The sequence below is a fragment of the Aquila chrysaetos genome, chromosome 5 (assembly GCF_900496995.4).
Source record: "Aquila chrysaetos chrysaetos chromosome 5, bAquChr1.4, whole genome shotgun sequence".
Lineage (NCBI taxonomy): Eukaryota > Metazoa > Chordata > Aves > Accipitriformes > Accipitridae > Aquila > Aquila chrysaetos.
In genome coordinates, this window is record NC_044008.1 from 36,713,021 (window position 1) to 36,738,126 (window position 25,106).

At 42.0% G+C, this 25,106-nt stretch overlaps 1 protein-coding gene and 1 long non-coding RNA gene across 3 annotated transcripts in view; one reads left to right on the forward strand and one right to left on the reverse strand.

Moving 5' to 3' along the window:
- Positions 1-4,744: 4,744 nt before the first annotated feature.
- On the reverse strand, positions 4,745-9,050 carry LOC115342056. Its single transcript, XR_003923618.2, has 2 exons — positions 8,375-9,050; positions 4,745-8,215 (listed from the first exon to the last, which is right to left on the reverse strand). It is a non-coding gene; the product is annotated as an uncharacterized LOC115342056 (long non-coding RNA).
- A 43-nt stretch (positions 9,051-9,093) lies between these two features.
- Positions 9,094-25,106, forward strand: part of MON2 (MON2 homolog, regulator of endosome-to-Golgi trafficking) — a 90,191-nt gene continuing 74,178 nt past the window's right edge. For both annotated transcript variants that reach the window (XM_030013257.2, XM_030013259.2), the window contains exons 1-2: positions 9,094-9,315; positions 14,360-14,367. In XM_030013257.2, the coding sequence (XP_029869117.1) occupies positions 9,213-9,315; positions 14,360-14,367 (111 nt within the window). In that variant the 5' untranslated portion in view covers positions 9,094-9,212. The remainder of the gene's footprint in view (positions 9,316-14,359; positions 14,368-25,106) is intronic.

The following is a 25,106-nucleotide window of genomic DNA, read 5'->3' on the forward strand; positions in this document are numbered from 1 at the left end:
ACTGATGGGATGGAGACAATAGAACTTTTTTCATAAAAGATTCTGAATTGCTGAATTAACTTATTTTTACACAATTTGAGGAAAACAGATGTACATGTTGATTTTTGGTATAGGAAATAATGCCTTAGAAGTTGTCTTCAGGAAATGTACCCTTAGACATTTCTGCAATATTTTTCAGATAGGGTGGCAAAGACTAAGAGAGAAATCAAAGAAGTTTGTAGAACTACTTACTATGGGAAGCATTCGGTTATCATCTGTCTGTAACATTTGGATTCAGTTTGGTTAACGTCATGCTCAGTCTGAGACTGTAATTTAGAAAGCCCATTTTTATGATGTAAATTGCTCCCTTAATATCAAGTGTGATGGATTATAATGTCTCTGTTTTCACAGTAGCATTTGGCAATATTATTAGAATTTGACAGACATGATCTTCTTTCCTTGAAATAAAAAGCCCACATACACATACCAACTTAATTTATTTAAGCAATAAAAATCTTCCCAAAACTTCTGTGAACAAATGTGCAGTTAAAAATAAAAGGGAACAAACCAGATGTAAGATTTAAATTTACATACTCCATTCCAGAACAAACGTGTCAAGTAATCCAATGTGACTACACACCAGTAGGAGACAAAAACAAAAGAACTGATGGCAAAGGGGAGGAAATTGTGCAGAACTGTGAATGTATGTAAAAACAATGGATCACAGCAAAGACAAGGGCACGAGTACAGCAAAGCCTATACTGCATGAATACAAAAGATGAATGTAACAAGAAAGTAGCTGTACGATACTAATAAGGAAGTGGTAAAGGATTTCAAATCCATTCTAAAAAAAAGCAGAGTCCTATGATTAAAAAGAAAAAAAAAAGCAAATACTGCAAAAGTCACTAACAGGCAACTGAGAATTAAAATCTTTGATAGATGTGGGTTGCCTTGTAGGGAAAGAAAACAAAAGTAACTTGGTTCCTACAATGGATTTAATTTAGTGACAGAGAAAACCACTAGAAAAGAAAACATCTACAGGTGATGCTAGGATATTATGAGGACATTTTGAAATGAGGCAGTAATAGAAGAGCCATACTATTTTTTGACATGCGTCCTCACCTAGTCATTATCTAGAAAACTGCAGTTTATGTGTTCCAGTATCGGATAATGTCTCGAGAGCAGGAGCTGTGTTAATAATTTTGAGGAACAGGTTTACAAAGGAAGGCTCCAAATGTCCTGAAGGGGAAAAGAAATGAAGCAAGTTCTTTGAAACTCTGCTGTAACTCTGTTGGTAAGGCAGGTCCTGGCTTTCTATGATCTTGCCTCCAACAAAATAAGACATTCAAGCCCACCAGACATTTGTATCCCACATACCAAAGTGCAGCTGAGCTGGTCAGGAGCACAGATGTTTGGTAAAGGATTTATCAATGCTTAGTACACGTTAACTGCTAATTTTATAATTAAATTGCTTCTCAAATCTTCTTAGATCATGGTGTGGTTTTGTTAGTTAAGACTGAAGTGGGGAAGTAAGGCCACTGGACACAGACAGCCATAGGAATCTACTGATGACCATGCTGCCAAAGGGGCGTAAGGGCTCAGACTGGCCGAACAAGTTTCATGGGAGCTTCTTACACATCCCAGTTAATGATCCACTCCGTAGCTCCAGGGCTTGGCTCTCAGCTGGAGGAGCCAGTGTTCAGACCTGGAATTTCCTACGCTCCAGAGAGCTTCCACCCACCCGGGTGAGGAGATGGACAAGCTCGTCCACCGTGCCCTGGGAGCGGGCTCCAGAAAGGGGCTCCCACTCGTGAAATACTGAATACAACTTCTAGAAATGCTCCCAAAGGGCCAATAATAACTATGGAACTGCAACAGGTATGCATCCCTGAATACGGACACGTACCTGCTTGCCCACGACCCAGGACGTAGATACATACAATGAATGGTGCAGCCCCGCTTTACTGGGAATACGGATTCACACGTGGAGGTGATCTGTATAGTCGTTTTGCTATGAGGGAAAGCACTTAGCTCTTTACGGCTGGATTTCTTTGGTTGTCTTCCAAATTCCCTGAGAAGTATGGTCATTCTGTTTATCTGTTTTGGCTCAACCTGAGCAACAAAATTTCTTTCAGACTGCTGCCTATAAACACAGCCACACATGCAGCCGTACAAATACTTATATCAAGGGCAAAGGCCTTTGAATGAAATAAGAAGAGGTCTATAATCTTCATAAAGCAACAAAGATGAGCACAACATATAAGGCAAATCAAGGCCTCTATACCAAACAGCTCTTCATCAAGATGTCTTCCATAAGAAATCTCTAATCCTTATGGTTTATGGGAAGAACTGCCTGTAAAATAACGGAGTGGTCACACTTTGGTTATCTTTGCGAACAGTTGTGCTGGAGACTCTCAGAAGTACGTGGCCATACTGAGTCTTTTCTAGGGGGGGTCTGAGTTAGCTACAAATTAAGTTGGTCACGCTGGCAGTGTAGCCATGGCAGTGTGAGAAAAGAAGAATACCGATGTAGTGTGCTGGCCTCCATGCTACTTATGTGAGTATAGTGAGTGTATCTATTTTTATAATTATTTTTTACAGCTATGACTGCAATGCTTGCTATGTAGACAGAGGCCACCCCTAACACAAAGGATCTAACATCCATTCAGTAGATGGAAACTCTCCTGTAGTAATGGTATCACTTGGCAGCCCCAGGGCTGCAATCTGGAACGATTAACTTAAGGATTCAATGGAGCTTGCGGAAAGCATCCAGCGGCTTCCCCTCACTGCTGCAGCAGCCAAAAAGAATTATTTTTACACGGGGGAACAGCCTTCTCCTCTCTGGTGTTGCTTTGCGATTAGTAGATTGTCTGTAGGTGTCTAGAAATATTTCCATAATTTTCATACAAAAAGAGATAAAAAGGAAATGATTGAACAGATGTAGGGAGGTTTTTGGCAAATAGATGAGAGAGCAGCAAAATAAACAGACTGCAGCACAACACATACTTCTGGCATTCTTGATGGGCATTTGTATGTTACGCATCCTGCAGTCAGAACGAGATACTTGGGAAAAGCCTTCTCCCGAGAGTGCAGCTGTATCCGCTGCCCACTGCAGGAGCTCTGGATCTAATAACACTGCCTAGAGTCACAGTTATTTTGCTTCGACACATCTGTGCCTTTATTTCTAAACCAAAATTCCTAATAACGGACATGAAGATTGCAGTAAATTGTGATCAGATGTGCAAGATCACTGAAGTTTCTTCATCTGCTGACTGCGACCTCACGCTGTGCTAATTGTGAAGGCGGCAGCGGGCCCGGTCAGCCGGGGTTTTCTAACGTGAACAACCGTCAGGTAAAATCTCCATCACGGTTTCTGCATTTACTACACTTGGCAGAAAAGAAAGGTATCATGAATGGACTGCGTTACATTCAACACAGGGAAAATTCACAGGAGCTGCCTGAACAGATAATAAATCCGTTATCTAACAAACACTGTTTATTGTGCAAGGGAATGAAAGGCAGATTCAGTTTAACACACAGAGTGAGGTTTGTTTCCCAGCCCAGCCAGATACTTCCTGTGCAAGCTGGAAAAGTTATTTAATCTGTCCTGACTCATGCTCAGTTGTAAGTATGAAGGCTATGGGAGCCGCTGCTAAGATTTTGTGAATATCATGTTATCTCTTTGTGTCTGTTGTTACACTGCTAGCTCTAAGACAGCAATAACTTAAATCAAGCAGCGGACAGCGGTTCTTTCTCAGAAAAGACGTTAACAGGTTCAGCTGATCCAATTACCAGTACTCAAAACGGCAATGCAAAAAAAACCAAACCAACCCACCGCTTTGAGAATCTGTTTGGACAAGATTCAAGCAGGAAAAATTGGAAAAACAGCTTTGCCGGCCGGTTACACAAGAGCCACGGAAGCATCCGAGCCTCTGGTTGGGAGATTTGTGTGTAGGCCCTGAAGTGATCGTACTGCAACTCAACAGGGAATCATTGCTGAGTACCTAATACGTGTCATAGGTCTGACATTTGGGGCATTGCTACTTAACATTCTTGGCAGTGACCTTAAAGATAATGTGACATAGTTACTGATAGTTTGCTAATGACAAAGAAAGAGGATGATTCACTGAGAGTCAGCACCTGGGATTGCTTTTTTAGTTGACTAAACAAAATAAAATGTGTATTAACTGCAAATACACAAACAAAACGTGTACTAACGTGAATATACGCTCACACCTATGTTGAAAGGAACATGGGCTAAATTCACGAGGAGTTCACACTGGAAAACTAGTATTTTTCAATCTACTCGTAGATCCAACTTCCTCATACAGCCACATCCTAAAGGAACACAGGCTTCGTTCCTATTCCATAAAAAAAGAACACCAGGTACTTGAGGGAAGGTTATTACTTCTGCTTTCAACCCATTTGTGACCACAGCAGAAATGGTCTTTTGCCCCATTTCTTGCATCCATAATTTAAGAAGGAGCTTTTGAAGTGTCTACATAGTAAAGCATGTGTGTATATGGCTTCCTTGTGCTTACACAGACCAATACAATGCACAGGTTCTTATAAAGGACTCCAGGAAGTATTTGGTATTAATCCATCCCTCATGCTCTTTTAATTTAAAATTAACTTTGCCTTTTGGTATCAGTATCTATGTTCAATCTACTATGAGGCAAAGTTTTCTCCATCATGGCTTTTAACTCTGCAGTACAAAAAACCACCAGAGATGTCTGCAAACACCTTTACTTGGCCACACAATTGATGATATTTCCTATCCTGAAGTTTATTTAGTAGTGTTACTATGTATAGGTTTGTATAAGTTACAAAATCATACAAAAGGAGTGTTCATAAAGCGAACTCAAGAGGAAAAGCCATGATTCTTCTCATCAGCATGAAACCAAATCATTGCCACAGTAAAATCTGACAGCTTTGCCTCTGTACAATGTGCCAACAGAACCCCGTGCTCATATTCAAAGCCTGCACCGATCAGGATGGGCTGTAAACACCTGAAATTAATACAGCCAAGTGCTATCCCATGTTTAATCAAATCAAAATGACTGATGCGCATCATTTGGAATGAACATGAACACTGGTTCCAAGAGGTAATTTAATGAATCACAATAGGTCTCATGAGCATTTTTCTTGGTAAATAGGGCCATAAAGCTACAGGGAATTATTTCAATCACCCACTGCCCATCATGAAATAACATGTAATTAAATAACAAAGCAAACAACGACGTAATAATTGCAGCACAATACAAAGTTAGCTTAACACCTAACGAGCATTTTTAGCTTGCTAGTCAAAAACGTGCCCTCAGAGATGTCCACATACACTGCTCTACTTTCTGACTCAAAAGCTACTTGAATTGAAACCGAGGCATTCAAAACACACCAAAAGACAGGCAAGCACTTTTACTCAGGCTTAGGAAAACGTGCAATAATATCTATTGCAATGCAAGGCAACTACAGTAAGGCACATTCACAATCAAGTCAGTGTCACTTAAAAGGATCCTGGCTAGTTTAAAAGTAGTTTAACTGCTCTGGTTTAGCTCAACTAATAAATCTTCTGCTTTTACAAAAGGTGTACATCAAAACAGTGAGAAAGATTATCTTGTGTTTAAGAGGTGCGCCTGAGACTCAGGCACGTGTGTAGTTCCCAGTTCTCATACTCAGCAGATCTTTCTGCTGCAGCAGAGTTTCCAATTCTGCAACCACTCGTATGATTGAGTTCCAAACCCACGAGCAATCTTGCTGTGTTTGGCTGGCAATGCTGAGCAAGCTGAGTGTCAAAGCTGGTAGTCGAAAAGATATGTATGATAAATGTAAATGATAAAAGGTGGAGTACGCGAACAGAACAAATTTTAAACTCAGGCACTGAGATTTAAGTATCAAACACAGAATGGCCTTCAGAGAAGATGGAAGCTGCACTTAACCTAAAAAAAACCCTTTTAGTTAATAGACATGTTGCTTATTAAAGTAGTTCTATACCCAATTTCCTAAGATTCTGAATTACAGCAGGTCTCACCAAATTCACAACTGCTTTGCTTGGTTCAAAAAGCGTCACAATGTGTAAAGAGAAATTATGTGATACTAAAGAGTCATAGTCTCAATTTTGGAAGCTGAAAAAATTCACCAGAATACGTTGTTACAGCATTCCAAGATTAATTTTGCATTCCAGTACCGTGAGTTGGGTACTATTACAATTGTGTGTCCATTTTGGTCTGACATAGTTAAAGAAGGGTGCTGTTAATCTACGGAGAGGACAGCGGATGACTGAAAGCTAAACACCAGCCATCGTAACAGACAACTAAAGAGCTGCAGTAACATTTTTTTTCATGCATCTCAGCAGACTAATAAATCTAAGATTCTACAATGTAACAAGAAAATTATTTTAAGAATCAAGAACATTAATATTTTTTGCTTATGACGGGAATAGCATATGGTCCTTTCTTTCCTGATCTACAAAACAGAGCACTGAGCAAATTGAGATTAGTGAAAAGGGTGGAACGTCAGCAAGAAAGAGCTTTAAAAAAAATGTTATGTCACAATTAATAGAGGTGGCAGGGTTGCTATCAAGCTGTTACAAATATGGAAAGCCTCTAGCCTGCTCCCAGTTATGCCACTACACACCTGGAATAAGAAAAGATGGATAATCAGCAGGTACAAGCTAATATGATAAAAATAATTAACATCATAAAATAATTTGCTTTTTCTCAAGAAACCATCATTTTACGCAAATATAAATTACAACACAAAGAATACATAAAAAATTTCTTCCTGAGATGTGTAGTAGTTTATATTCCAAAATATTTGTCACTACTGTTCTTAAATATTTTTACAATTTTTTTACACATTCCTTAACAAAAAAATCATATGGCAACAAGTTGTCAATTTTACTCAAATGCAGTAATCATCTATTCCCTCGGTACTTTTACTTCAGAAGTTGGCATTACTCTGTGAGGAGGGGCGGAAAAATTTACTGCTATGGCTTTGATTAAAGGAAACATCATCCATCTTTCATGTAGGTTAACTTATCAGGCATTCACAAAGTAAGAGTACTCCCTCCCTGCCCCCCCCCCATGCAAACTGAATGTTTACAGTAGTGTGGTTAAACAAAACAGTAAGGTTTGCAGGGAATTAGTATGCACGTACAATCTAATGCTTGTTTTAAATGTGATTAATCTCAATTCTTAATCTCAATTCTTCTTACTTGTCTCACCATTGTTAACAGGCAAATATGGCCATATGACAGTTTTCCTCATCTTCCTCCTTTTGATTACAGGGATAATAACGACGGTGGGATGCTTTAACTCAAGATGTAACACGCAGACAAATTCTACCCAAAATACTTGCTCCCTTTTTGTAAGAAAGGCAGTGTTATAGAACAGTTAACTGACCCTCATTTCACAAGAAATTTCAATCGTTTTAGTTCAGGCAGACAGGCAGATTCAGGGAGTACCAATAACCCCACAGCTCCCCAAGTACGGTAAATAGGTGGAAAAGTCCAAACAACAAAGAGGAAGTAAATCATTAAAGCTTACCTAAGAAACACCTATGCATAGTCAATAATTAACTGACTCATCCTCCTAGCAAATCATCCATGTTTCTTATGAAGGTATTCGGACTGGTCTGCGAATTGCCATCAGGACTGAAGCCCAGAACAGAAGCACTTAGGACGGGAAAATCCTTAGGAAAACGCTTATTGGTTAAGCACGTAAACAGCTCTACTGAAGACAACAGTCTTGTTTTTTTGCTTTTCTTAAGTAAGCATATAAAAATCAAGGCTTTTGAGGATGCACAGACCAATGCCTTTTGAAAGCGTAACAATGTTACAGAATCATGGGTTTGATTTTACTGAACCCAGGCTGAAATCCTAATGCCTTGTCTGAAGGCACATCAAGTTTGACCACCAAATTCAACTGTGCCAGTATTACAGGCAGTTTTAAAACCCGACATCCATTCACCCAGTTCTGTCAAGTTAACAGCCAGTAATTTGAAAACGATGTACAAACAAAGGTCTTAAAGTAATAAATTACTTGGAAAGCAATCCTGTACTTTTTGCCCTCACAAAGCACACCTAAAGATTTACGTCTAGAGCTACAGCGTACAACGGGAGCGTACAGGCCAGTGGCAGCCTGTTTACCGTGTGATTTGCAACATCCCTCACAGTAAATGAACCCCAGCATCCAAGTGGGGATGCTCAAATTCAGGCGAGGTTCTTTTCCCTTTTCCACTGCAAGACACAAACAAAAACAAGGATAAAAGGAGATCTTGGAACGTTCTCTGAATAAGACACAGGACTTTCAGGGAAGTCTGAAGAGAAGCCATTATTTAAAATAATTTTAAATAGGAAGGCGGTAAAAATTTATTCTCCTCTGTTCTGACTCTTCACCATTTTTTTCCCGAGATTCCCAAGTTTAAAGGCCACAGACCGCAGAAACTCAGGAACGTTTTCCGACTGCCCGGGTTTACGGGAGCGCGAGCGAACCGTGCCGCGTTACGGGCAGGCAGCCGCGGCAGTGCAAGAGTCACAGCAGCCAGAACGCGGCGAAGGCACGGCCGCAGGGACCGAACCCCTCGCGAAACGCTAACTGGGCGACGACGAACGCCGTCCCGCAGAAGGGAGCTCCGCGGCACCGTCCAGGCCGCCCGGGAGGGAAGCGCTGGCCGTGCCCGGAGTTACACGGGGAGCGGGACCGGCGGCAGCGGCCGAAGAGCTCCCGCTCGTTGCTCGGGTGCCCGCTTCGGGGACGGGTGGGTTACAGGCAGCTGGCTGCAAAGCTGTCGGGGGGACACCGCGGGGGACCCCGCACTCGGCGAGAGCGGCCGCTCCCAGCCCCTCGCCGGGGCTGGTGGCCGCTGAAGGCCTTCGCCTCTCCAGGCGCTCTTCGCCGGCGCCGCCTCCTGCCCCTTCCTTCCCGCCGGCCCGGCGCGGCGCGGCTTGCGGGGACACGGCGGGGAAGGGGCGACGGTCCCCGCTCCGCTCCGCCCCGCCTCGGGCCCGGCAGGCCGCGGCCCTGCCGCCGCCGCCGCCGCCGCCGCTCTCCCCGCCCCCGGGCCGGCTGCGCGGAAGCGGGCTGACGCGCGGCGCCCGGCATTGTGGGAGCGGGGGGCGGCGGCGGGGCCGGGGCTGACGGGTTCCGGTGTCGGGCGCAGACGTGTCGGCCGGGGCCGCGGAGCGAGAGGCGCTGCCCCTGCCCGCTGGGAACAGCGCCCGGCCCGGCGGCGCCATGTCCGGGACCAGCAGCCCCGAAGCCGTGAAGAAGCTGCTGGAGAACATGCAGGGGGACCTGCGGGGCCTCAGCCTGGAGTGCCGGAAAAAATTCCCCCCCCGTCAAGGAGGTGAGGGGCGGGAGGAGCCGGGCCGGGCCGGAGGGCGGCCTCCCTCGCCGCGGGGCCCGGCCGGAGCGGAGGCTGCCGGCGCGCCCGAGCCCCCGCGCCCTCCGCCCGGCGCCGCTGCCGGCGAGGTCCGGCCCCCGCGGCCGCGGGTCGCCGAGCGCCGTCTGCGCCTGAGGTGGCTTCGCCCGCCGGGCTTGTCTGCGGGTGGTCGCCCTCGGGGCGGCCCGGGCCGGGCCGGCGCACCCCGGCGAGCGGGGCCGGGCCGTCTGCTGGCGGGGGCGAAACGGGGGCGACCTGTCCCCGTCCCCCTCCCCGCCTCGCCCCCAGCGCCCTCCCGGGGAAAAGCGGCCGCGTCTGGCGCGGCCGTTTCGGCGTCTCCTCACGGAACTCTCCCGCGGCGGGCCGGCTGCCCAGGGCCCGGGCGCACCGGCGGGCGGCTGGCGGGTCCCCCCGGGGTCCGTGCCTTGCCCGCGGGCGAAGGCCCAGGCTCCCTGGCCCCAGGCGTACCCTGTGCCTCCCTGCTGCGGCCCCGGGTCTGCCGGTGCTCGCTGCGCGGACCGCTGGGGGCGGCTGGCGAAGCCCCGGGGCTTGCCCGGCTTTCCGACGGTATGGCCGCCGCCGAGGGAGCTTGCGGGGAGACGCGGCGGTTCAGGTCACTTTTTTCCCCCCTTTGTAAAAAAAAACCCTTAAAGAAACTCACGCCGGTAGGATGGCGCGTCTTATTTTTCAAACCTCAGTTTACCCCGTGTGCGGCTTGAGACTTAGGTAATCTCGATGAGCAGGATCGGTTTAATTGAAGTGCGATCAGAATTTTTCTCCCTGATTTAAAGTATACGTTTCAACCGTGTGTTTCTCTGGCGTGTTTATGCGGTCAGTTTAACTTTTTCCCTATCAGTAGTTTGCCACTTGCCATTTTAAGAAATATTTTTTCTGTGCAACGGTGGGACGAAAAATGCTAATTATTAACTCAGATTAAGCTGCAGAACCAGAAAGGTACCTGGAAAAATATGGTAAAGACTCTGCCGGTTTGGAAGAAAGGAATTGCGTATGTAATGTGACTTTAGTTCCAATTAAGTGATGGCATATTTAATATTGTATGAAGTATTATGCACTTCAACACGTGAATCGAAGCTAATGATTGTGCTGGTTTTGAAAGGCATGAAGCGACACACTGTAGCAGAGCATGTTTTATATGACTGTAGGTTGCAGAGGAGTACCGGTGTGTTTGAGAAATTGTGTGTGGTCACAGAAAAACAAGAGAAGGCTGTGATCGGTTCTGAGAAATTGTGTGTGGTCACATGTAAATAAGAAAAAGTTGTGGTCAACTGAACAGAAATCTGTGTGTGTGTTTTGGAGGGAAGCAGGGGTGCCGCTTCCACTTTCTCCCGTCTAATACTGTGTGACTAAGTTGTTTGGTCTGTGAACAAGTTTCCCCACCGTGTTAATGTTTACTTTCTTCAAGATCCACCAAGGAGATGGGCAGTGTAATTCTCAAGCTAGTATTTTTAGTAATTCTTCATTATATTTGCCATGCTGAAGGTTCGAGTAACTACTGCATGTGCAGTTCTTGGTACTTGTTCAGCATGTTTATCATATTCTTGTGTAAGTACGACTTCTGTGTTCCCTTTTACATCTCGACAGCAATTTGCATAGCTTACTGCATTAAAAACACTTAAAAGTTTTTCACAGTTGTCTGGAGTTCGGGTAGGTTTATGGAATTGTAGTGGAAGGTGTTTATAAAGAGGTGAGACTCTTTCTGCTGTGGGTTGTGGGCTCTTACAGAGAGGTCTGAGGTGAGAGCAGTCCTACAGTAGGATGTATGATACAGTCGCAGGAAATGGTCTTACTTCCTCACTTCTGGAAGCCATTTTTTTGTTCTAGTTTTAAAGGAAACGGGTGTCCTTTTCTGTCAAATCTCAACTGCTAAACAGGTATTTTAATTGCATGCATTTGGTCTGATCATGATTAGATTTGGCTAGACTGATCAGGGGAATAGCGTGTTGTTCTTACTGGTTTGGAACAGCACCAGCTTTTTAAACCATGTTTAAACACAGGCTTCATAAAACAAATTCCGACTTCTTATAATGTCACTTTTTTTACTTGCAGTGTAACTAGACTCTCCTTGTCACTACCACATGCAGTGTAATTTATGAGTTTATCTTGCAGCTGGTATGTATGCTTCCATAAACTTACCGTACTGTGATAAAGCTATTGAAAAACTCCTAGTCCAAAATTAATAGTCATGAGCTATGTTATAGTTGTCAGATTTGATAGGTACTTTATGAAGGTAAACTGCTTCTAATAATCTTTCCAATTTCTGACGTAATCTAAAGTTTTGCTCACAGCTATCTGTTATCATCAGCTATTTCTAAAATGATTTGTCTATTCTGGTTTTTTGATTTTTATATTAATACTGTTAAAATTCTGCAAAATTAATTTAGCTGATAGGTTTGCTGCTGATAAAAGTAGTAGTGTAGTTCTCGGTTCTACTTGTTGCTCATATGATTAATTTGAGCAAATCCTTTTTTAATTAATACCGTAAGGAGTTAGAAAGTGGTATGATCAGAAAAACAGAGCCTGCTTTTTTTTTTTTTTTAATTAAATAGGGTTTTAGTTTTCATTTTTTAAAGATCTTTCTAATGCGTATGTTATTACAAACTAATGCCATATCTATTAGGTACAGAGAGACCAAAACAATATTAAATGATTCCTTGAACAGGCAGGTAGATGACAACTGAAGAGCTTTATCGGATTTTTGTTTGTTTTGGTTTGGTTTTTTTTTTGCCGGGGGGGGGGGAAGAAGTGGATGCAGCAGAAAAGGGGACAGACAGACTGTGGGATTTAGACCTTATCCTCAGTTAGGGGCTGGAAGTAAAGTCTTAAACCCTTATTGGAAATGGAACTTGAACTCTTCACTGTTTTAAGCACTTTAATCTCATGTTTTTCTATTACTTCTGAGTCTGTAAAATTTTCTTAGTAGGTCACACTTACGTGGAAATCATGTAGTTATAAGTCCAGTCACTTAAAACAGTGATTCTGAGGTTTTTGCTGACTCTCTGATAATCTGTTAAGAAACATTGAATTACTGAGTTTCTCCCAATGTTAAACTTATGACACAAATGTGTGGCAAACTTCCTTCCCCTTAGTTAGAGCTTTTGACTAAGAAATAACAGAATGTATTGTTGGCCCCAAAGCAATCCACACCTTGTTTTTGCTCCCTGTGACAAATAATACCCGAGCAGGGTTTTCCTAGGTGGTGCCGATTAATGCACTGAGAATGGGAGCTGCAGAAAGGATCTGTGCGTTTGAAATCATGTTGCTGATGATGTTTGGGGATTAACTAAGGTGCTAGGCTTATTTCTTAAGGGTGTTGGGAATACCAGTTGCTATTAGACTTCAGACCCACGTCTGTTTGTTGCTAGGTGGTTTTTCTGTTTGATACTTTCTCAGATCAGCACTGACTACAGAAGTATACTAAGCATGAAAGCTATATCCTAGGACCAAGGAGTGATTTGGTGGTTACGTCTGTGATATGCCAAAACTGTTTCTATTGGCAGACATACAAATAATGACATTGCTGAAAAACGCATTCGTATTTTCACAACACATTTCTATTCCCCAGTTAGAAAAATAGACACCAACCACGGAGGTGATAGAAGCTCTCAGGGCAAGTGTAAATTGAACAGTGTCTTTTGGAGCTTGAAATTACAGAGGATGAAGCAGTCTTTGGTACAGGCATCAGCTCTGCTCATGTTATGTGAAGTAATCTGGCATTTCTCCTGGAAAACAATACTAATTGGTCATTACTCTGTTGTTTTTAATAGGGTGGGCTCTAAGCTTTGCTCTGTACTAGAGAGCCCTGTAATGCTTCTAACTCTGGACTGAGTTGAGTGGCACACACATAGAGCTTTATAAACTATTTTAACCTGATAGTGACTGGAGTTTCGGTAGCCTGTGCTGGGTGTGTGGGAAGCCGGAGGTGCTCTCTTTAGTGAACTGGAGTAAGAATTTTGTCTTGTCACAAAATTGAAAATAGTTTAGTGTGCTAAATAGGTTACCTGCTGTTTCTTATTACTGAATGAAAATACTGTTCTCTAAGTTGCATCTGATTGGGTTAGATAATTTTGCTGTGTAAGAAACCTTAGAAATACAAGGGGAAAATATTTATAATGAGCAGAAATAATGGGGTTAAAGGGGGAAATAAGTATACCCCAAAAGTTCTTCTCAGCCTGAATCCCAGTCATATGTATCTCCTTGCTGTTTGCACAGACCCAGTCCAACAGTCTTGGGTTTCTACAAGTAGGCTTGTAGTCTCTATGTTGACTCAGGTTTTTTTTTTCCTTGACTTTTAAATAGCAGTAAAAGCAAAATGAGCTTAACAAAACACACGAAAAAAATTAACTGTTAGCCAGCTCGCTGCACAGTTGCAGTCATGCTTGTGCTGGTAGGAGAGGGCAGGCGGGGTTGGGGCGGGCAGGGGCTGCATCCTCCCGTGGCAGGACCAGCTTGGCCTGGCTCAGACCCGTCGTGGGACAGGCTGTGCCCTCTGCTTAGCAGTCGTGTAACGGATTGCAGGTATGTTCTGGGACGTTTGCTGCTGCGGTGATTTGGAGTAGTAGGGCTGGAAAAGAAATAGTGTTCAACTTCCCTCAACCTGGAAGAGCAGCACAGTTTTAGCTTTGAATACTTTGGTCTGTTGAAGTGCTCTCTTGAGACTCCTGAAAGATAGCTTTTGATAACCTCTCTGTACTGTTTCTTTTCCAGATCTTTGTTTGAAACAGCAGTATTGCTTTTGTTTAACTATTTATTGATTTGTGCATGCCTTTGGCATGCAGACATATTTTTGAAACTGTATTGTAAATTAATTTGCTGTATCTAGGAAAAAATAATAGAATCCAATTTTGCAATGTTATTTTCCGTCTTTTATAAGTAACTCTACTTGCAGGCAAGTAGCCTACAAAATTCTTTGGGTGAAAGTTAAAGAATCCAGATTTGAGTGACTTCTGGATAAAGCAAACTTTAAATTATTTAATTACAGTAAAAGTGGTGTGGGCTAGCTGAGCCAAGAGATAGGATTTGCCCTTTCTGAGGGGCTATCTGTTGTGTTCTGTGAACACAGGTTTTATTCATGCATTTCTTCCTTTGGAGTCCACTCTTGTCTGCACTGAGTGACATACATGACGGTTTCATTGTCTGGGTTAAATCATTCTCATTTTGGAATGATATGCTGATCCTGAACGTATCTTAGGGCTAATGCCAAGAAATTAGTTGGGAAGCTTGTCCTTTTAGGGAGCCTCTCTGATGTCATTGGGTAGCTGTATGAAACTAAATATGAGGATGTATTGCAGAATTTAACATATGTTAAAAAGATACAGATCAGTTAATTGGGTTTATATTGTCAAAGTGATCATTAAGATTCCTAATGCAACTGGAAGGAAGAGTTAAAATATGCGTGAATATTAGCTGTTTGTTCTGTAACAGTAACAGCATTTCAGCAAATCTGTTGAATGTAGTGCAGTACACAAATCAGAGAAGGCTAAGAAGGAAAACGACCTGTTGAAATGCCTTATGATTTGGGCGTTTGAGTCTTGTGTATCTTGCTGTAGTACTAGCATTGAATAGTTTCAGACAGCTCTGCGTTCATGCTACTCCAGTGGTAAAAAGATAAGCCAAATGGACCTGCCAAAGAACAAACCTTTGTACATTTTCTGTAGGAGTAACCAAGTTTTGGGATTTCCTGCTTCATTTTTTGAATAAAATGCATTAAATAATTCTGACACTATAACCTACAGGGAACTTAACCTACACTGAACTTTCCAGGTTGGTTAATTTTCAGGTCTTCACAGCATTAGTTCAGAAGGACGCAAATACTGTGGAGTTTTTTGTTTGCTTTAATGGGTATTAACTTAACTAATATTTTAACGGTTCTTTTGAAATAGATAAAATATGTTCTGTAAAATGCATATTGGCATAATTAGGCAGCTTGCACTCAAGCATGTGTTTTGTGCATGTGACTGGAGATTATTTTGTAGCATTCTTTAGTTGCCAGGCTGTAGCTGAGCTGGTAACTTGAAACAGGTGATCCCTAGTATTTCCTACAGTTCCTTTTATAATTCCCGATCTTTTCCAATTGCCGTGTCTGGCTTCATGTTTGGAATCCATTAATTTTACAGTGTTTTTTATTCAATATTGATCTGTGTACAGCAGTATTTTTTCAAAATTATGTTTTTAAAAGTGTACGGTTATGTTTCTAGGGGACTGTCATCTATACAAATGTGTTCTAAGTGTCAAGATATATTATTCATGTCATCATCTTAGTCTTTGGGTAAGAAATGTCACGTTCAGAAATGATGCACATCACGCACATAGACCCGATTTCTCCATCATGTAATACCTTACAATTTAATGAATAAAAAAAAATGACAAAAATTTTCTGTACCTCAGTCTATCTGTAAACTTCTCAAGTTAGACTTCAGTGCAGGATTAAGGTGCCTAACTTCGGGTGTCTAAGCTCCCTTCATTGATTGTGCAGGCTCGGTTTGTTAAGGAAATACTGTCAATAGAGCCAAATAGCTATTCAGAGGATCTTGTAGCCAGGGGATTGATTCGCTCTGTTACCTACACATTGGGTATCTTTGTCACTTGAGATGCATTAATGATTCTTCCTTGTCTTCCAGCAGCTGGTCCAGAAGAGCATGGGCCTTCTGCTGTCTGCAGGCAGCTGTCTCGGATACGGAGGTCTAAGCTTAGACTTCTGTATTGAGCCCCTACTCGCGGGTCAGCTGAATTGGCTTAAGGAGAGGCTTTAAGAATTAAGGAGCATTCAGTAGAGACTAAATCTCTAGTCTAACAGGAGTCTAAATATTTAAATTTGTGCATCCTAATCTCTGATTGAATCCCCATCTGCCTCCTATGGCTTCCTGAAGATTATACAGGAAACCTGTAGCAGAAGTTGGAAATTCTTGGTGACTCCAGTTCTCAGCTAGTGCCCAAACTGTTGACTGTTGTTTCGTTTTACCAGGCGCTAGACAAACAGGCATCGCTGTCTCTGACTGGGTGATCCTGAATATAGTATTTGTGGCAAAGCCTCAGGAGTTTCCTGGTCCCATCTGTTCTGATCAATAAGCTGGAAGAGAAATTAGTTTGAACTTCAAGTGTAAATCTCCTAAAACTCTGAAACAGGGTTTTGGTGGTGGTGTTTGGTGTTTTTTTTGTTTTTTGTTTTTTTTTTTTTAATGTAGAATAATGATTGTTGTGACAAAAGTATGTCATGAAAATTCAAGTGCTCTATTTCAGTGATTTATAATCAGTTGTGTTGTACTTGATGGATCACTCAGAAATCCACTAATGGTAGACATGGGCTCTCTCAAGATATCCATACGCTACGTGTATATATCTTAAAAAATACTATGTATTAATATAATATAGTGTATATATATATAACATATATAATATAATGCAACATACAGGGTACATCCTGATTCTATCTGACTGTGGATGAGAAGTGTAACTTAAGAATTTGTTGCTAATTAGCTATGTTTCTTCTGTATCAAGTCTTGGTTAGCTTTTTTCTTTGTCTACATCATTGCTGTTCAGTAATGAGTTGTTTTATGTTATTCATTCTGATTTGTTCTGTTCATTTATATGTGACAGTTTTTCCAGCTGAGGTGTAATATTTTGATTGTCAAATGAAAACTCCTGATATTAAATTTTTGCATTTCATTCTCTTTACCTCCACCTTCACGTCAAGTGAGTTACATCCAGAGACAACAGCTCTGAAGCAATTTAGGTAACACTGGCACCTCTCCTGGCATTATTGACGATTAACGTTCAGGATTCTGAATTGGCTGCTGATACTGCACACTGACAATTTCAGAAGATTAGTGGACCAGAGGAGTAGTCGCTCCTGTCAAGTGAAAGAGCACTTTTAATATGAGGGCAACTAATATAGTTGCGCTAAAGCTGGAAATGGACAAGGTTGTGTGTTTTTAAAAAAATACCCCAAACCAAAAACTGCAATATCATAAATCTTGATTTCGTGGAGAAAGTGTATAATAGGATCAGTTAATACTTTTATTTTTTCTCAAAGCATTGGAGCTCTGGTAATTGAGAATGGCACCATCCTTGAGTAGAGTCAAGTCTAGCAGGAATTAGAGTTTGGTATCTTCAACTGTTGTTGTGCCTGTTGGGATCAGAAGTGCATACTATTTATTTCCTTCATTGAGCACAAGTAGATCATGACATAGAGTAAACCACAGCAATTTTGCTTCTGTCTCAGGTAAAGTGTGAACAGCTGAAGAAACTAGTTTGTATATGAATAGAGACTGATGGTCTGTTTGCAATTTCTTGTCTTTATATGCTAAATGAATGCAATACAAAAAAACCCAGCAAATATATTAATTTCTTGATTTAAAAAAAAAAAAAAAAGGTAATCGGGCTGTTCAACAATTAATATAAATTACACATTCCAAACTTAAAAAATTGGAAAACTGTAGCTGGTTTTGTCTTGAAGGTTTTGTGGTAGTGAAAGTGGTTTACCAAAATTCAATTTTCGATTTATAGGAAAATTAATACTATTTTACCATGATTGCTAAGATTCTGTGGAAGAAAAATCACAGTGAGAAACTTGTGCAGGAATTGTAGAATATGAAGTGTTTTGAAGGGAGCATTATTGCTTTCAGTGTTCCCTGCTTTCTTTCTTTACTTGTACATATATCCAGGATGGAGCATGCATCTGAACAGTGACTGCAAACTGCTTTCTTCACCACAGCCTCCCTTTAGGAAGCCATGGACATTAACAAGCCCTCCCCTTAGTCTTGTCTTCTTCAGGCTGAACAAGTGCAGCTCTTGTAGCATCTCCTTATCTATTGTTCTCCATCCCTCAGCTGTCTTGGTAGACCTCCAGTGAACTTGCTCCATCCTCTCAATGTCTGTCTTCCACTGGGGAGACTAAAACTGGCCATACTACTCCAGCAGCAGTCCCACAAGAGCCAAAGGGGGAAGGACTCCCTTCCCTCAACCTGCTGCCTATGTTCTTGCTAATACAGCCCAGCACTCAGTTGGCCACCTCTGTTGCAAGGGCTCACTGCTGGCTCTTGGTTCCACTTTGCTGTCCACTAGGACCCTGGGTCATTTGCTGCAAAGCCAGCCCCCAGCCTGTACTGGTGCATGGGGCTGGACTTTTCATTGGCCTTTGTTGAACTTAATGAGGTTTGTACCAGCCCCTTTCTCAGCCTGTCTGGGTTCCTCTGAATACACACCCCCCCCCCCCGCCCCCCCTCCCCTTGAATCTTGAATAGTACCCTGAATTTTATATTTGTCTGCAGACTCTATGCCTTTATCCAGGCTGCTAATAAAGATGTGAGATGATATTAGCTCCAGTATCCATCCCTGAGGAGCACACCTAATAACTGGTTACCAGCTGGACTTTGTACCATTTGTAATGACCCTTTCAGCCAATCTTCCACCCACTTTACTGTCCACTTATCCATATCTCACCAATTTGACTATCAGGATACAATTGGAGATGGCATCAAAGGCTTTGCTATAGTCAAGGTATAAAGCATGTAGTGCTCTCCCTATACACACACTGCTTATCATCTCATTGTTGGAGGCAGTCAGGTTGGTGAGGCTCATGCTAAATTTGTGTTGGCTATTCCTAATCATCATCTTGTCCTGCATGTGCCTAGAAATGGCTTTCAGGAGGATTTGTTCCATAACCTTCCCAGGGAGTGACGTGAAGCTGTCAAGGCCTGTAGTGCCCTGAAAGCTCTTCCCTGCCCTCCCTTGAGATTTGTGTGGTGCTTACCTCTCCCCAGTCATCATTAGCCTTCCCCAGTCACCGTGCCCCTGATAAAGGGTGTCCTTTCAAGGACACTGGCTCTTGGGTGCGTGGGCTTGTACGTGTCCAGTTGACTTAAGTACTTGGTTCAGGTACTCCCTGCCTGTGTCTGCCTTTATGTGGGTGATCCTCCATTCCCAGAGACTCTGCCAAGTAGTGTGTGAGCAAGCTCTGATCCAAATACATTAAATCATTCAACATAATAAATCCCAGTGAGTGCACAGCGCTCTCAGATCAGAACTGACATTTCACCGGTTTAAATCACGGGTAGAATGAACGTATATAAAAGAGAAGGGTCTGAGTAGGGATTGTACTCCTGGGGAGGAAGATAAAAATACAGAAGGCAAGTACAGTGCTTTTTCACACAAACGTGGTATACTTGAGTGCTTTCATGAGGTTGATTTAGTGTGGAGCTTTTTGTGAGTGTGTCCTTTTCCAAATAATAGTTTGACAGTACAGTAATGGTCTAGAATGTGCTTTTGCAAAGCAAGCCAGAATAACAATGAAGTGAAACTGTACTTTAGACAGGAGGATCTCTTATCTAAACTATTGGATATAGGGTTCATGTTCCAGTTGGAAAGGCAGAAAATGTTGGATAGAAAAAAATTGCTGTTTTTATTTCATGTAATAGATGTGGAAGTGACCATAGATGACATATATTACTCTCATCCAATCTTAGTAAAAGGTTGGCAAACAATGTAATGTAAATACCAACACAGACCATCATTCCTGAAAGCATTGCTGAGTGCTTTTCTTTTTAGAAGAGAGAAATCAAAAGCTTGCAAACCTTACAGCAATTTTGGTATCTCTGGAGACAGCAATTTGCTCTTGAACATACAATCAAAACACAAATGGTCATTCAAAGTACTAGCAGTGGAAATTCTTTATTTTATTAACTTTTGGTAACAATACTATCGCATTTAGAAGTTCATACAAAAATATATTTAATGTTAAATCAATCCTTAGTAGAAATTAGCACATGTCTGGTTGTTACATTAAATATCTTTATGTGTATATATAATTTTTGGTTAAAAAAAAAAAGGTACTGACTTCTGGTCCCAATTGTGAGGTAGCACTTTCTTTGAAGATCAGCAAGTTGATCCTTTAAAAAAACCCCTTTTTAAAAACCCTTTTTTGAAACTTTTAAAAAATTGTTGATATGGCAGACAGTGGGTGGTTTTTTCACTTTCCGAAAAGGCTCACTGTTAAGAGAGAGATTCAAGATTAGAATTTTGTGTCATCTTTCCCTTATGAGAAGTTGTTAACTGTGTTGTTATTTTTCAATGAAAGAAGGGTAGGTCTTTCTCGTTTACCCCAGAGTAAGGCCAAATCCATAGGGATTACTGTGGAGCAACTGATGTGCTCTCGGATCACGTCCCAGCTGACCACTCTGGTACCTTGCTTGCCCGTCCATATGCATTGCAACAGATGTCCATGATGTCTTTGCCTGTGAGAAGTAAACAGCTAAATAATTATACAGTTATGTGTTCAAGCATACCCCATGCCATTATTCCTTGTGGCCATTCTTGGGCTGCTGGGTAACATTATTACGATCACGGAATTAGCTATAGTGGTATCTTTTGGTAATGTAGACTGTCTGGTGCAGCTGGGTTTGAGAGCTTCCACAGTGTCCCTGGAAGACAAATTTGAGGAACTGCTGCCTTTCAGATGCACTTATTCCTCTGATGCTGGTATGGGTGGCTTGCCTTTACATCATCCTGAACAGTACCTTACAGAATTGCATACCCCAGTTATCCTAATACCTCCATATGCTATTTATGAGTTATAGATCTTCAAATATGTGCACAGAGACTGTAATGTGGAGAAATTTAGCTCTTGAATGTTACCTGGATGTTGGAAAATGTTGATTCTGCTTGGGGATGGGTTAAGTCTTTGCTTGTTGAGTGCCTGAGCAGAAATTGCTCGTCTCTGTTACCTCGTTGGTGCTTTTCGCCCTATGCAAGGAGGTGCGCTGGAGGAGGGGATGCCCCCACAGCCCGCGGTGAGGCGGCAGGCTGTCCCCCCCAGCCCATGGAGGGGAGCGGGGGCCCCCCAGGATGGCCAGGACTCTGTGGGAAAGCCCGCGCTGGAGCAGTCTGTGCCTGAAGGACTGCAGCCCTTGGAAAGTACCCGCGCTGGAGCAGTTCATGAAGAACTGCAGCCCACGGGAAGGACTCAGGTTGGAGAAGTTCATGGAGGACTGCCTCCCGCGGGAGACACCCCACGGCGGAGCAGGGGCCGAGCGCGGAGTCCTCCTCCCCCTGAGGAGGAAGGAGCGGCAGAGACAAGGTGTGAGGAACCGACCCCAGCCCCCGTCCCCTGCTCCCCTGGGGAGAGAGAACCGGGAGTGGGGCTGAGGCGGGAAGGAGGGGGGGCTGGGGGGAAGGTGTTTTAAGGTTTGGTTTTACTTCTCATTATCCTGTTTTGATTTCATTGGTAGTAAATTAAATTGATTTTGTTTTTTGCCCAAGTTGAGCCTGTCTTTTGCCTGTGACCATAAGTGGTGAGTGATCCCTCCCTGGCCTTGTCTTGACCCACGAGCTTTTCTTTATATTTTCTCCTCCCCATCCCACCAGGGAGGGAGGAGTGAGCGAGCAGCTTCCTGGTGCACAGCTGGGCTTAAAGCATGACAGCATCTAATGACAGGAAGGCTGAAGTTCTTCCCTGTTTGAACTGAGGACTGAGAAATCCATGAGTAGGGGAAGAGTTTTGGATCTGAGAAACTCTTGAAGCTGGGTTTGAAAGTCGCTGTGAATTTCCACATCGTGGTCTCTCTTGTGCAGAGAGCCTCTGTCTCTAAGGTAGCTGTAGGGTGAGGTGCTTGGGGAGCTGTGAATGTTGTTGTCAGACTGCACCTTGGGAGAGGAACTCTGAGGCCAGGAGGTAGGTATTATGCACAGGCTTTTCAGTCTACTTGGAACTGCACTATGTGTATCTTGTTTTTTGTACATAAATTCTCCATTTGCCTTACTTTGATTTCCGTGAAGGGTGATTTCCATGTAATTGGCAAATACTTGGTAAGTTCCAAAGAAGCAGAAAGATGATGGGGCAAGTGCTTGAGCCCCAAGGGTTCTGTTGAATTTTGCTGTGACATTATTGACTGTTTGATTAAAACCAAATCAAAGTGCCAGAAGAGATTGACTTGAATATCACTGAGACTCTCTGTTCTTCATCAGTATTTCCCCTCCCCAGACTGGGTGCTGTAGTTGCTTCAGCAGAAACATGAAGCAAAACTCAATAATGACAAATGTGTGTTTGAGACATTTTATTTCACAGTTATTAAAGTAGCAGAATAGGAAATCTAATTGACTGAAGGTTTCAGGTACACTTGAGTTTTGTTATGTTGCAGGAATTATGTGTATATGCTTCTTTTTAAAATTAAAGAGATAACTGACTTACTCATTAGACTACTATTAACTGTGGTGCTAATGGAAACAGATAATGTTACTTTTAAAAGTGGTGACTGCTTTAAAAACATGGTGCTTTATATTTGTGTGAAAGTAAATTATCATATTTGTACCCATAAATACACAGTATGATGCTGGCCATCTCCTTGGTTAGTGTTTTTTATAAGATCCTTTTCTAATGGGGCAGTGTCCTGGAGAGTGCTGCAGTAATTGATATAAAATTGTAAACTCAAAATCTATTGATGTCTCTTTTAATTTGCCAAGTTAAATTGATGCAGTCCCAATATACTTTTATATTGATGTATACAGAATAGCCAGATAACTGCTTATAGTCTCATTTTTTCTACTGGTTATTTGTGATCAGCTGAGGTAATTTTTTGTAAATGTTAATACATGGCCTTTTTTACATATCTAATGGAGGGGTTTTTTTTTGTAGGATGTGTGCAGTGTAATTAGTTTTTAACTGTAAACATTTTGAATTGAGATTCTAAATAGAAACCATACCATAATGCAGATAATCACAGAGCTTCCTATGTCTCGTGGAGAAAAACTTATATTGAGACCGGTAGTAAAAAGTCTAATAGCTGTTGTTTTATTTTACCGTAGTGTTTAAAAAATATATGCTATTTTATATAAAGTTAGCATGGAAACAACTAACTGGGAGACATTATGTTGGAAATAATTTTTTCCTTCTTCGTGCAGAGTGCACAGTGTTTGCGAATGTCACGCATGTGGGCAAGCTCTAGTATTTCTTTGATTCAGAGAGAGTTTGTCACTCCTGGCAAGACAAAAATCGATTGCTAGTAGGTGTGATGAGGTTTAGTTTGAAGATAATTGAAGTTGGACTGTGACAAATCCTTCATTTTAATTAATAGGAACAATTTGTTGTGACAAGACACCCCTAATTAGCTGACAATTTATAACTGAAGAAGAACCGGGATTGACTTAAAACTTTAGACACTTCAACACATTAAGTTAATGTAATTAAAATAAATGAGAACTGCATTTGGCACTCCTAATTTTAATTATGCAAAAGATACATTTGCATGTCACTTTGTGCTTATTTGAGCATGTTGTATGTTAGTTCAGGCACTGTGGATATTATTCTGTCTATGTTTTTAAAGTAGAAACACTCTGTTCAGCAAAGCTTAAATAATTCTCCAGAATTTCACAAATGTCTTAAATGATCTCAAGGCAGTGGTTAGTCTTTCTATGTTGTTTTGGGAAAAAGAAAAAAAAAGTTGAAAATTTCAGTTCCACATTTCTAATTTACCTATTTTGAGAAATATGTATGTGAACTTTTAATTAAAATATTTGATTATGAATTTATGCAGTCATCTTAACCTGACTTTCTGGGAAATCGTGTTGGAGTAGTGTTTTGATGGAGGGGGAATATTATTACTTGGTAGAACTTCATGTGCTGTCGCTTTCATATTTCTGCTGCCACACCTTGTCTACTTCTCTAATCTATTTTATATAGTGATGGCACACTTCTTTACATAGTAGTATCAGAGGAAAAATGGAAATGTTTAGTGTAGGAAGTACACAGAAATACGCAGCTGAAATAAAGGGGGAAGCGTACTTTCAGATTTGGCAGAACAGTATTTTCCAGCAATTTGCGTCCTATTGTTTGGGAAAACCTGTTGCATTTATTTTGGTGCACAGTGTATTGGACATGATTTCTGTAATTGTTTCCAGAGGTTTATAGCGCATTAATGGAATTAAAAAATGGAAAGGCACCATTTGCAATGCATTTTTGTGTTTTGTACACAAAACTTGTCGGAAATCATAATTTTGAAGCGCAAAGCCTCAATGTTACATTTTCATTTTGGCTTGATTTCATTAGAGGACATGACTTTAGTGATTTATGCTGGGAAGTCTTTACGGAGAATTGAAGAGAGAGTTGCTGTTCCCTCGCCACGGTACGTGATCTCCTTGGTGGGCTGCTCAGCTCGGCAGCACCTGGTTGTCGTCCAGCCAGTCCGTGCACACGCGTCCCCCAGCCTGCGCCTCTGCAGCCCCCGGTCCTGCTGAGGAGGATGCTGTTGGTCTGCCAGGTCAGACGTGTGGGGAAAGGGGAGGAGCTGTTGCTGTGGATTGTATGGCGTGTCAGGAAGAACAGAGAGTGTCGTTAGGAAGGCTTCTTCATGGTACTGCCCTGGGATAAATTGTGTAGGGCATTTAGGATACAAAAATCCATGGGAAAATGGGTTTCATTCTGAGACTCGTTGCTAGTGAAAGTGTTAGCTTTCAAATGCAGAGTACTGCTACCTGACTGGAAGAACAATAATAATATTCAAGTGTCGTGTAAGTGTTAAGTATTAAGCATTGATATAATTACTGATGTTCTCGGTTTCTTCAGCATTTCAACCCCATGAATGTGAGAGATTATATATCATGGTAATCGTTTCACAGTTTGAAACTGTACAGAGACTATATAACAATTTTTTTGTTTACTAGTGATTCTTCTTTGCATTCATAGGACTGGGAGGTAATACACTGAGAATTGTGATTTCTAAAAATTCTTAACCATAGAA